The 12,309-nt window shown below is 41.0% G+C and overlaps 1 protein-coding gene across 1 annotated transcript in view; it reads left to right on the top strand.

The window, feature by feature from the left end:
* Window positions 1–12,309, top strand: part of ube2j1 (ubiquitin-conjugating enzyme E2, J1) — a 61,598-nt gene that overhangs the window by 34,892 nt on the left and 14,397 nt on the right. Inside the window, exons 5-6 of the mRNA XM_020612915.1 lie at window positions 6,862–6,967; window positions 10,391–10,520. Of these exons, the coding sequence (XP_020468571.1) occupies window positions 6,862–6,967; window positions 10,391–10,520 (236 nt within the window). The remainder of the gene's footprint in view (window positions 1–6,861; window positions 6,968–10,390; window positions 10,521–12,309) is intronic.

Here is a 12,309-nt window from a genome sequence, read left to right as displayed (position 1 = left end):
TGTATTTCCTCACATCAAATGCATCACTGGGCTCTGCAAGTCATTTCTTGCAGATGTTTCTGTAAAAGCAGGCATAAAACAAAGCATGTGTTTACAGTTAATGCGAGAATACTAACCCAATGTCATATAACAACATATATATAGCAGCATGTATCTTAGGCAAACGTCAGGAACACCTGTATTCCTTGAGGTCAGTTCTGCTTATTTCTTCATGATTTAAGGCCAGGCACCTGCTCAGACCTCTGTGGTTGTTTAGTTTTTGGTGAAATTTATGGTAGAAATGTGTCTTAATGGTGTGGGTGGCACAGCAGCATGGTGGCTAGCGCTGTTGCCTCACAGCAAGAAGGATCCAGGTTTGAGCCCCTGGCTGACCCAGTGCCTTTCTGTGTGGAGCTTGCATGTTCTCACTGTGCTGTGTGGGTTCTCTCCGGATACTCCGGCTTCCTCTCACTCTCCAAAGACATGCAGCTTAGGTTGACTGGCGACTCTAAATTACCCCTAGGAGTGAGTGTTAGTGTGTGTGGTTGTCTGTCTCTAAGTATCAGCCATGTGATAGACTGGCGACCTGCCCAGGGTGTACCCTGCTTCTCGCCCAATGTTAGCTGAGATAGGCTCCAGTCATCTACTTCCTATTCAGGAATAAGTGGTATAGATAATGGATGGATGTGGCTAATGGTGGCTTTAGAGGCTCAACAGAGCTAACGTTGAAGACCGAACCTTTCCAGAAACACAGCCTGAAGTTGGTAGGCAGTTCGTGCTCAGCACTATGGGAGCTGACCAATCAGAGGAGAATGGCTTTTAGGGAGGGGGAAAATTTGCATAATATTGGATTTTGAATTCTCTTAGAAAAGCCAGTGTTCAGATAATGACAGGGTCTCATATAATAGCTGGAATTGTGGCCAGCACACACAAATAAATAAAAGTGGTGGGTGTAAAAAGCATTGACAGACAGTTATCTGTACATTTTCACAGCACTAATTTCATCAGTACAAACATCATTTTATACTCATCAGGCTGCTGTTGTGAGTTCCTGAAAAGAATGCAAAGTATTTTTCAGTTAAAGGAATAAAATCAGAGCATGACAATAAGACATGACTTGATGTTCTAATTTAATGCTATGGAAGTGGAGACAGTGTTGAATTAATTGAGACAAGTAAATTGGGATAAAGTGTTGAGTTTATATTAATAACAAACAGCAAAGTAAGGTGAGGAGGCGGAGCTAAAAACAGGCAGGCTTCTTACTAAAATGAGAAATGACATTTTCATAAAACAGGAAATTTGAAATAAAGCCTGTTTAAAGTGAATGAATGGTGGTAGTTGCAATAAAGTCTCTGACAAATTGACATGTACAGTATCACACATTTAACCAGAGACTTTGGCTTGGTTGTATGACCGTTTACAGTATCTTGTACAACATGGACCTCTTCAAAGTGTGTTGAAAAGTGATGACAGAGATGACAAAAAGTAGTCGCCAAATGAATATAAATTATGTGGACTTGGATATGATTTCTTTTCTGGGTTTCCCAATTTATTTATTTTTATTTATTTCTACCAAGGACCTGTTTTAGCTTTCTACTGGTGATCCATCCTTTTGCTGAGTTCTGCTTTCATGTTACTTCTCAGCCTGGGGCTTTAATCAGAGAGAACTCAGTGGGAGACCGTGCATCTTCCTCAAAGCACTTTTCCCTACTGGTTTCCACTCATAAGCAAAAAAAAGATTTAAATCAATAACAGAATTAAATCAAAGACAATCAAAAGCCTCTTTTTAGCAACATATAGGGCAGGTCACATGGCTGACCATGCCTTAGAGATTTGACTTTCCCTGCTGTGTTCTTTAAGTGCTGAGTGCAAGTTGTGTCTCAGCTTGTTTGGAATGACCGCAGGAGGCCTGGCTGGATAATTACGCTGCGTTCCATACCTCATAGGCAGGCCATCTGTAGTGATTCCCTGGCTATGCTCACTACTGTTGGCTGCTGCTTTAGTTCTCATGCTGTGTCTACATGTTTAATTAAGTGTGGCTAAGTAATTCAAACATTCCCTCCAAAGTTGCCTTGGAGAAGATTTAGAATTTTATATTTTATGTATTCCTATTTATTTAGTTACATTTATGAAAATATACCTATTTATGAATGTCTGTGGTTCAGTGGGTAGAGCGGTCGTCTCCCAACTGGAGAGTTGGAGGTTCGAATCACAGGGCCAGCAGTTCCACATGTGGACGTGTCCTTGGGCAAGACACTGAACCCCCAAGTTGCCCCCGATGGTTGGAGCCATCGGTGTTGGCGCTGCAAATGGCTGCCTCGGTTCTGTACCGGAAGCAAATTCCTTGCATGTGTAACATACTTTGCCAAATAAAGGTGATTATTATATGTTAATATAATTTTCCTCAAGGCGTTTTCCTAATCTGTTTGTAGTTAACACTGCTTGTAATGGAAAATGAGAGAAACTGTATTTTAATGTTGAGCCTACATGCCTTTTTTTTTTTAGTTATTCACATAGACTGTCAAATAGGAAGAGCATTTACAGAGACAGTCAATTTTTTCAGAACCTAAGAAGACTCGAAAACTAGAAAGGTTGGCACCAAAGGGACTTAACTTAACAGACCTCCTGTTGTTAGGAAAGTAAAATGTGCAGCAGCCTCAACTAACTTTCTGCTTACTTAATTCAAATGACAATGAAGTCTGTTTATGCAATGAATTTTCATCTCAGACGAAGCAATTGCATAATTTGACAAGGTGTATAGAGCACTGAACTCCACTGTCAGTATCATCATCTCAGTCTGAAAAGGGGGAAGTGCTGTCTAATAACTGTCAATGCAGAGAATTTTACAGCCAGTGGATACAGATTGGTGGTGAAGATGCTACAGTAAAGGAAATGTTAAAATTTGCCATAAAATACATAATGGTAACAAAAATGAATTATTCAGATGCTCCTTAATTCATCATTCAGTTCATGTCCACCTTGTAATTGTAATAGTTTGACTCACTGCATGGGCTCATATGGCTTCTAAGAAGGTCATTTCACTATTGTTGTAATTTATTTCATTAGATTAGATTAGATTCAACTTTACTGTCATTACACATGTACAAGTACAAGGCAACAAAATACAGTTTAGCATCTAACCAGAAGTGCATAACAGCAGTGAAGAGTACACAGTATGTACAGACAGTACTAATTTAGATAGATATGTACAATTGATATTTACAGTAAGATGTTAGGTAATGTACAATATACAACAGACTTTATGGATTTAAGTTACAAATAATGGATAAGGTACATTAAGCTATAAAACACTAGCGCAATAGAATGAAATAAATAGTGCAGAATAGGAAGATAAGTTAAATGAGTTAACAGTTCAATGGATGTAAATAGTGCAAAGATAAATAAATACACAGTATCAGCATGTGAACAGTGTGCAAATGAATAACAGAGCAGTATTCTGTGAGTATGTGCAAACTGTGCAAATTAACGAATCACTTCAGTGTTACAGGTAACAGAAGTGTATTGCATTAGTCCCGGGAGGAGAGAAGAGAAAGGGTGAGGTGTGTGTAGCGGTATAGAAGAAGGCAGTGGGCATCAACGAGGGACAGAGTTCAGTAAGGAGACAGCTGTGGGGAAGAAGCTGTTCCTGAGTCTACTGGTCTTGGTCCGGAGGCTCCTGAAGCGCCTCCCAGAGGGTAGGAGGTCAAACAATTTGTGAGTAGGGTAAGAGGAGTCCTTGAGAATGCTGCAAGCACGTCAGAGACAGCATTCCCCATGGACACCCTCAGTCGCTGGAAGTAGAGTCCCTGTGATGCGTTGGGCAGTTTTCACCACCTGCTGCAACGCCTTGTGGTCAGAGACAGAGCAGTTTCCATACCAGACTGTGATACAGCTGGTCAGGATGCTCTCAATGGCACAGTAGTAGAAGTTCACTAGGATGGGTGAAGACAGGTGGTTCTTCTTCAGTGTCCTCAGGAAGAAGAGGTGCTGGTGAGTTTACTTAACCAGGCTACAGGTGTTGGTGGTCCAGGACAGCTCCTCTGACATGTGTGAGGAATTTGAAGCTGGAGACACGTTCAACAACCATCTCGTTTAAATGGATGGGATTGTGTGTGCCTGCTTTCTCTCCCCTGTAGTCAACAATGAGCTTCTTGGTCTTATTAGTGTTAAGGAGCAAGTTATTATCACTGTACCATACAGTCAGGTGCTGTACCTCCTCCCATCGTTGTCACCGTGATGTTGTCTGCAAACGTGATGATTGTGTTGGAGCCATGCACAGGCCTGCAGTCGTAGGTGAAAAGGGAGAAGATGAGTGGGCTTTGCACGCAGCCCTGTGGTACGCCGGTGTTGAGGATGATGGTGGAGGAGCAGGTGTTGTCTGACCTAACATGCTGAGGCCTGTTGGTCAGAAAGTCCAGAATCCAGTTGCAGAGGGAGGTGCTGATGCTCAGGTCACAAGGTTTGGTGGTTAATTTGGAGGGGATGACCGTGTTAAATGCTGAGCTGAAGTCTACGAACAGTATTTTTGCATAAGTACTGTTATTGTCCAGATGTCTGAGTACAGAGTGCAGTGCTATGGAGACTATATCCTCCGTGCTCCTATTCCTGCAGTAGGCAAATTGATGGGGGTCCAGTGTGGGTGGAAGACACGTCATTAGGTGTGCCAGGACCAGGCACTCGAAGCACTTCATGACAATAGGTGTGAGTGCTACAGGGCGGTAGTCATTCAGTTGCGTCGGGGTGGAATGTTTCAGCACTGGCACAATGGAGGTAGTTTTGAAGCATGTCGGCACAACTGCTTGGCCATGGGACAGGTTTGTTTGCAGCAGCCATGATTGTGTAAACATGGTCCAGAATTTTATTTCCTCTAGTGTGGCAGGAAATGTGCTGGTGGAATTTAGGAAGCACTGACTTTAGGTTGGAGTGATTAAAATCACCCGCAACAATAAATGCAGCCTCTGGGTGTGCAGTCTGTTGTTTGATAATGGCCACATGAAGTTCGTTCATAGCAAGCTTAGCGTTGGGGTCCAGGGCAATATAAGTTGCAATTATTATAGTGGAAGTGAACTTCCTGGGCAGATAAAAAGATCTACACTTAACCATAAGAAATTCCAAGTTAGCTGAGCCGAGCTTTGTTAACATAATTTATACACTATAATGGCAAAAAAAAAAAAGGAAAAAAAAAAGATGTACAGTAGTTACTAAAAGGTGCTCATGGTGATGCCCATAGGTGTAGTGCTGCCGGAATGCACCAGAACAATGAAGAATGGGCCTAGTTGTATAATCTGGTTGAAATTCATAAAGATGCACTATTGTGAGTGCTTGAAGATCCAGTCATCAGTAAAGTGTATGTCCTGCAAAATAGAATGTTTTTGCTTCTTCTTTCAGCTGTTCCTGTCAGGGGTCGCCACAGCGAATCATCTGTTTCCACACATAATAGAATGTTCTAAGTTGTGATAATAAAATTTAAGGTGTGCCGATTGATTCACAATATTGACTCAAACAATGCACACTTTGATGCGCAATTGGCACCAATGAGTGTTTGTGTGTTTTGCTTAACCACGTAACGTGCATAGTTCACAGTGACAGTTTAGTGTCAACTACAGACGCCATTTACAAAAGACGAGTGACAGAACAAAATTCAGATCATCCAGACTGACAAACCCATCTTCAGGAGGGGCCGTGGAGAAAAACATCACATTTAACTTAAGCGATGCTGGGATTTAAACAGACTGTTTTACCTGTGAGTGATCAGCTGTAGGTTTGTATGACACAAGCAGGGCACAGGATGGCCAAACTTGTCACGAGCCCTGCAAGTTATTAAATTTTCTTTAATAGATTTAGGAGACGTTTGATGACTGGTTATGACAAATATTGGGGGGGGATTTCCATTTTTTATATTTTGGATGGGGCATGTCCCCCGTTGAGATTACACCCTAGTAGTAAGATTATCAAAGGCTACTAACATCACAGAATAAGGTCAGTCTAACATTTGATCGTGTGGGAAGTTACAGTTCCCACCATAGAAAAAGTGTTTACCTGGCTCTTAAAACAAAACACTACTTTACCATGCACATGCATCATAGGTACGCTCCAGTACTTCTTCAAATAGCACTATACCTCTGGTGATGTTTACTATAAATGGGTTACACTGTGTACAGCACCATGAAGAAGGATTTACAGATTACTTTGCAGTTTTACCTTTATAAAAGCTCCAAAATTAGGTAGCTTAACAAAAACAATGCATACATTTGTTTCTTTGTGATGCATTAGCTGTTTTGAGTTTCAAGTCTCAGCGCATTGATTTTGATAGTGTACTAAAATTAAGTGAAACCAATGAGCCCTTAACAGGTAGGAAAAATGTATTTAAAAACTATGCACATTTGCATTCATTGTGAAATTGCTGTTGATAATCAGCCAAAACAGTGTAAACATAAATGATTTGCTGGAGTGCATATTCAAAACCTTTGGAATGGTACACATGCGATGTTGTCAGTGTTAACGTTTGTACAGTTAAATCTGATGCAAAAAACCCCCCTCTACACTACGCTTATCTTTTTAAGATGGATATAATGGACTTCCAGAGGCTTTGTTCATTATATTGGATCAGACAGCCAGTCATAAAGGAGTCCTGAACAAACCCCTGACCATACTGTAAAATGTTCTTCCTGACAGATGGAGAATTTGTGAGTACAGAGTCATGGTGGTTGTCCTCACGAACACGGGGGTAAATCCAGGCTTATGCCCAGAAAACAAAGCATCATTTTGACTTATGTAACAGGGGTATTGGACATGATGACATATACAGCCTGTCATGTAATTTAACCTTGTCTGTTTTGTTCTTAACTGTTCTTTTTCTCTTTCTGTCTGTGTCTGTTCCAGTCCGAACTGCCCTAATAGCTATAATTGGATTCATGCCAACAAAAGGAGAGGGAGCAATAGGATCTCTTGATTATACCCCAGAGGAGAGGAGGGCCCTTGCCAAAAAGTAAGATTTGCTGGATAAAAGTCTTTCCAATGTTTACTCTCTGCAGAGCATGTGTTGTGTATGCAGTGCAATAGACAGAGAGTGATAAGGAGGTGAGTGTGTGGAGTGTTTTGGAACAGTGTGTATCGTATAGATAGGATAATCTTGCATGTGGGATTTGAAAGCACACAGGCTGAGGATACAGTCAGTAGCAACATTACATGCATGCTGGTCAGATGGCATTAACACAGCAAACTTCATACAAACATGATTTAATCAGCACCTGTGCCTCGGTGGACATGCCATCTTCCTAGTCACAAATGGAAAAGAGCACGCCCAAACCAGGCCTGCAATTGTAAGATGACGAATTCATTATCACCAAAATATCTGGCCTCTGGAGGGAGCATGAGTGGGCGCATTGCATTTCCCTCAGAGAAAATGGTACAAAGCCAGAGAGGGAGTGGATCCAGCTAAAGTTGGCTTTTCTATTAGCAGATGAGACAGGGTCTTGATCAGCAGGCTTTTTCATTAGCACATGAAGATGAGATAGACAGGAAGACACGCTTTGCCTATAAATATATGGCTGCTTATCTCCCTGATGGAAAACCTTTTATTTCCTTTATTCTAAGGCAGCACTTGTCTGTGCTTTTTTATCGCCTGTTTCTGTGCCCCTGGTGGATGTGAGAGCTGACAGTCAGAGAAGGGCCCCTGTGCTCTAGTATTTTTGCCAGGTTTATGGTTGCAGAGTTTATGACTGACATGTAAACTGCTAAAAATGCTGGCCAGCTTGTGATGATGCAGGACAAGCACATGGGGTTCCATGGAGGTCTAGGAAGTCTCATAAATAAATATGAAAAATGTCAGTTGTTCCTGACACCCAAGTGCACATTTTAAGAGACTTGCTGTTATTTCACATATTATGATATTAGTTATTTAAAGTTATTTATAGTGCAAGGGTATAGAGGGCCTAACTGATGGTCATGTTTCCAAGCTCTTTTCCTCTGTTATGTACAGAAGAAAAGACAATAAAGCATTTATAACTTTAAAAAAAGGAAAAGAAACCAGAAAATCTGGCAAAATTAATGTAGAAACTAGAAACCCACTGTATTCAGGTGGTCAGGTGAGTGTCTGTCACCCTTGTCTTTGTGGTGGGTCCTGTACTGTTGGCACTACTTGGACCCTGTCAGTGAAATTCAGCATGTTGTATTGGCTGTGGACCTCGTCAGTGAGAGAGACCACTCTGATTGACTGTTCAGCTTAGTGAATAAATACACAAGAAGAGAACAGTTTGGCAAAACCCCTTGAGCTTACCCCTGTAGAAGCCATCATTTTACCCATTTAATTCAGTTTCTCCTTATTTTTCACCTCTGTCACTTCCTTTCTTCTTCCATTTCCTTTCTTCTTCTTCCTTGTTTTTGTTTATAAGACACTTAATACCTTGGTGAACTCCTGCAGTGGTAAAAGCCAGTTAGATCCCTTAGGTCCTCAACTCAGGTACCAACGGCTGGGGTGGTTGCACTTTTGCTGTAATGGCCCCAAAACTGTGGAAGTTTACCTGTTAATATTAGAGCTGCCTCAGATCTACCAGTTTTTAAGTCACTGCTAAAGACTTATTTATTTTCCATGGCCTCTGGCTCATAGTGGACATATTTCTTCTTATGTTTTATTCTCTAGGTTTGTTTCTCTTTATTTTACTTTATCTTTATGTTTATGAAGTACTTTGGTCAACAAGTGGTTGTCTTTAATTAAAGTGCTATATAAATTATTTTTACTTGAGCAGTTTGCAGTTTCTTATCAGACATTGGAATCAGCTATAAACAGCAGCTGTGGTCAACAAGAGCTGCTTTGTTTACAGCTTGTATGTATTTCCACAGTCTAGGTCTTCCTCTTTACCTTTCTGAATGGCAAATACAGACTAGCACCACCTGCTGGTAGGGAGTGTTATTTCAGAATATGCAGCTAGTCGGCCGTTTGCTCTAGTCTGTGCAGTCTGTTCAAGTGTCACCGTTTCAACCTGGCTGGCCCAGACAGAGGCAACATGAGGCAATGCAACAGTCAGACTTTGTTGCTGCTAGTTCTTTGATGTTGGCTTGGTGTGTCTCTGTCCATACTCAACACACTTTTGTGATTACTTGACACTTCAGGTACCTCTAACGAGAACTGATTTAGGAAAGACAGCATTCTATTAATGCAAAAACCTCATGGAATAATCTGCAACGTCAGTTAAAAATGAAAACACTAACACCTCATTGTAATTTCAAGATCAATCTCATCAATCTTTTTCTTCCTGCTTGCAATTGCTTCTAAAACTTTTTCTGTTGCTTTTCTGTTTAATTGTAAACAAGGCATTACTGTAAATGTATGCTCTGTCAACCTACCCTGTAGACTATAAATATTGTAAATAAATAAATTCCAACTTTACACTCTCAAAAACTTGCGTAAGGCAGACTCTGCAAAACAGCATATAGTGGGGCAAGCAAGCCCTATACTTACATTTCAGTGACTGTCAGCCCCTTGACTGCCTCTCATAATTGTCATGGAGTGGTTTTCTATAGAAAGATTATTTTCACTATTTCACTTCATGCAACTTGAACCATTCCCTCTGTATTTCAGTCATAATACAGCTGTTCTGATGATGTCAGTGACACATAAGATGAATAATGACATTTTAGTTTGCTGATTTCTGACAGCTGACTTGAAGCTCACACTGAAATTCGTCTTTTTACTCTTATATGACATTTTGTAAGTGAAACTTTCCCACTAATAAAACAGAACAGGGCAATTTTATGGAGATAGGATTATGTTAAAGATCAAATCTCATGAACACTCACCTTTTCATGAGTTTGTCTGAAACAAGTGATTTATGACAAGTTTCTGCAGTTACGACAGCTTGATGGATCCAACTTGGAACACTCATATGAACAAGAAAAATGGGGAAAACAGAGGAAATTAGAACAAGAATATGAAAATGTTCTTGCATGAGGCCCAGTGTGCATTTACGATAGAATGTCATGGAATATGTCTGTATTCTGTCTGTATTCTACTACAGCCTAATGAACCTCATGATGCATTCCCCACCATGTAATTGCATATACATAATGATATATTTCAGTGAAAGGTTTTCATTATTGTACAAGCTGGCTGGTAAAAAGCCTTGGCAGGCTCATTTTGTGTTAATTTGGCAGGTAAACCTGATGTACTGTGACAAGTGAGCCAAAACATTAACACTGGATGCTGTTCATACTTTACAGGTCATTTATTTTGTTATTGAACCACTGTTGTTGTACTCAGTAATATTTTCATTTCTGAAGCAAGTTGTTCACTCATAGAAGGGCCTGATTATTCATCAGAGGGTCTGGCGCTGTCATGAGTGACTTTTTAATGTTTAAAGTGCAGAATCAGAGGCTCACCATATGGATGACCTCCCTGCCTGTTCTTCTGCAGGTCTCAGGACTTTTGCTGTGAGACCTGTGGTTGCTCCATGCGCTCTGCCCTCCAGGCTCTGACACCCAACAGCAGCCCCATTTCCAAGGACCACCAGGCCCAAGAATTGGCCCAGCAAATCAACTTCAAGGTACAAATACTGGCAGTTACATGAGGCACATTTAATTCATTGTTCAGTCAGCCATTTAATCCTGAGAACAAAAGAGCTGCTGACAACACAAGCTTCAAAGAAGTGTCTGCTGTTAATTTTGTTTTTCTCTTAGTAAGCTTTTACAGCCAGGAAAAGCAGATTTTTCTCAGTGCTGTGTCATGTTAGGCCTAAAATATAGAATATTACGATTTACCCATTTTTGTTTACAGTACTCAATTAATTGCTAAATACAGTATGACTAAAATGAGAATACTAAACTCTCAATTAGTGCAGCAATAGCAGGGAGAACCAGGGCCTTATTCCTAATTTCTCCTATTATATGTAAGTATTTATTTACCGGCTACTTTATTAAGTACACCTGTGCAATTGTTTGCCATCCAGTGCAACACGTCTGCCTAAACATTTGTGTTTATGAAGCTCAAAATGGTTCGGTTTTTGGTGAAACTGTCATAAATGTATAACACCACCTTTAACTATGACCTCAATAATAAAACATACTGTATAATTGAATTTATACATTTATGACAATTTCACCAACAACTGAAACAGAGAGCTTCATAAACACAGAAGCGTTGCAGTAAATTGCATACAATTGTACAGGTGTACCTAATAAAGTGGCTGATGAGTGTAATTGATGATTGAGGTATTAAGCTAGAAGGAAGAAACAGTTTGGCAGTGTCACTACCTGACCTGTACTGCCTACCAGATTTGTTTACAGCAGTGTCGTATCTCTACTTTGGATAGGGTTAGCTGACTAGTGAGGAAATTTGTCAGTCCAATAGAACACCCTGGTTACTGCTCATGTCACACAAAGTACTAACGTTACACAAAGCTGGAATTTAAAAACAAAAAAGAACTTTTAACTGCTAACTCACTGTAATTAAGGATAAGGATAATCACCTTTATTGGCCCAACCTATAGATAGAAACTTAAAGCTGCGAAGCCTGTGGTCAAAACAGTGAAATGCTCTGGACTGAGGAGGCTAAGTTAGAGCTACAGGCCTGCTTTGACTGAACAGACTGGAGTGTATTTGAGAATGCAGCTACAGACCTGGACGAACTCACTGACACTGTGACATCTTATATCAGCTTCTGTGAGGATGTGTGTGTGCCCAAAAAGTCCTTTTGCACATACAACAACAACAAGCCCTGGTTTACAGCCAGACTCAAGCAGCTTCATCGTGCCAAAGAGGAGGCTTACAGAAGTAGGGACAGGACTCTGTACAGCCAGGCCAGGAACACACTGACAAGGGAGATCAGAGCAGCAAAGAGGAGCTACCTGTTGTCTGTGTGGAGAAGCCTGAAAAGAACTGGCTATAGGAAAAGGAAGTGTAAAGGATGTGCGTGGCGTCTTTAAAAAACAAAGGATCAGAAAGGCACCAGGCCCAGATGGCGTGACCCCCTCTTGCCTGAAAGTGTGTGCTGATCAACTGGCCCCCATCTTCACACTCATCTTCAACAGGTCACTAGAGCTGTGTGAAGTCCCCTCCTGCTTCAAATGCTCCATCATTCCAGTCCCCAAGAAAACCTCCATCAGTGGACTGAACGACTACAGACTTGTCACCCTGGCATCTGTAGTTATGAAGTGCTTTGAAAGACTGGTGTTGGCCCACCTGAAGGACACTGTAGACCCCCTGCTAGAAACTTCAGTTCGCCTACCGGGCAAACAGGTCAGTGGATGATGCAATTAACATGACACTTACATCCTGCAACACCTCGACTCCCCAGGGACGTATGCACGGGCCCTCTTTGTGTACTTCAGCTCGGCA

The sequence above is a fragment of the Monopterus albus genome, unplaced genomic scaffold (assembly GCF_001952655.1).
Source record: "Monopterus albus unplaced genomic scaffold, M_albus_1.0 scaffold128.1, whole genome shotgun sequence".
Lineage (NCBI taxonomy): Eukaryota > Metazoa > Chordata > Actinopteri > Synbranchiformes > Synbranchidae > Monopterus > Monopterus albus.
The sequence above is the reverse complement of the archived record's forward strand: the minus strand, read 5'-3'. Positions and strand labels throughout refer to the sequence as shown.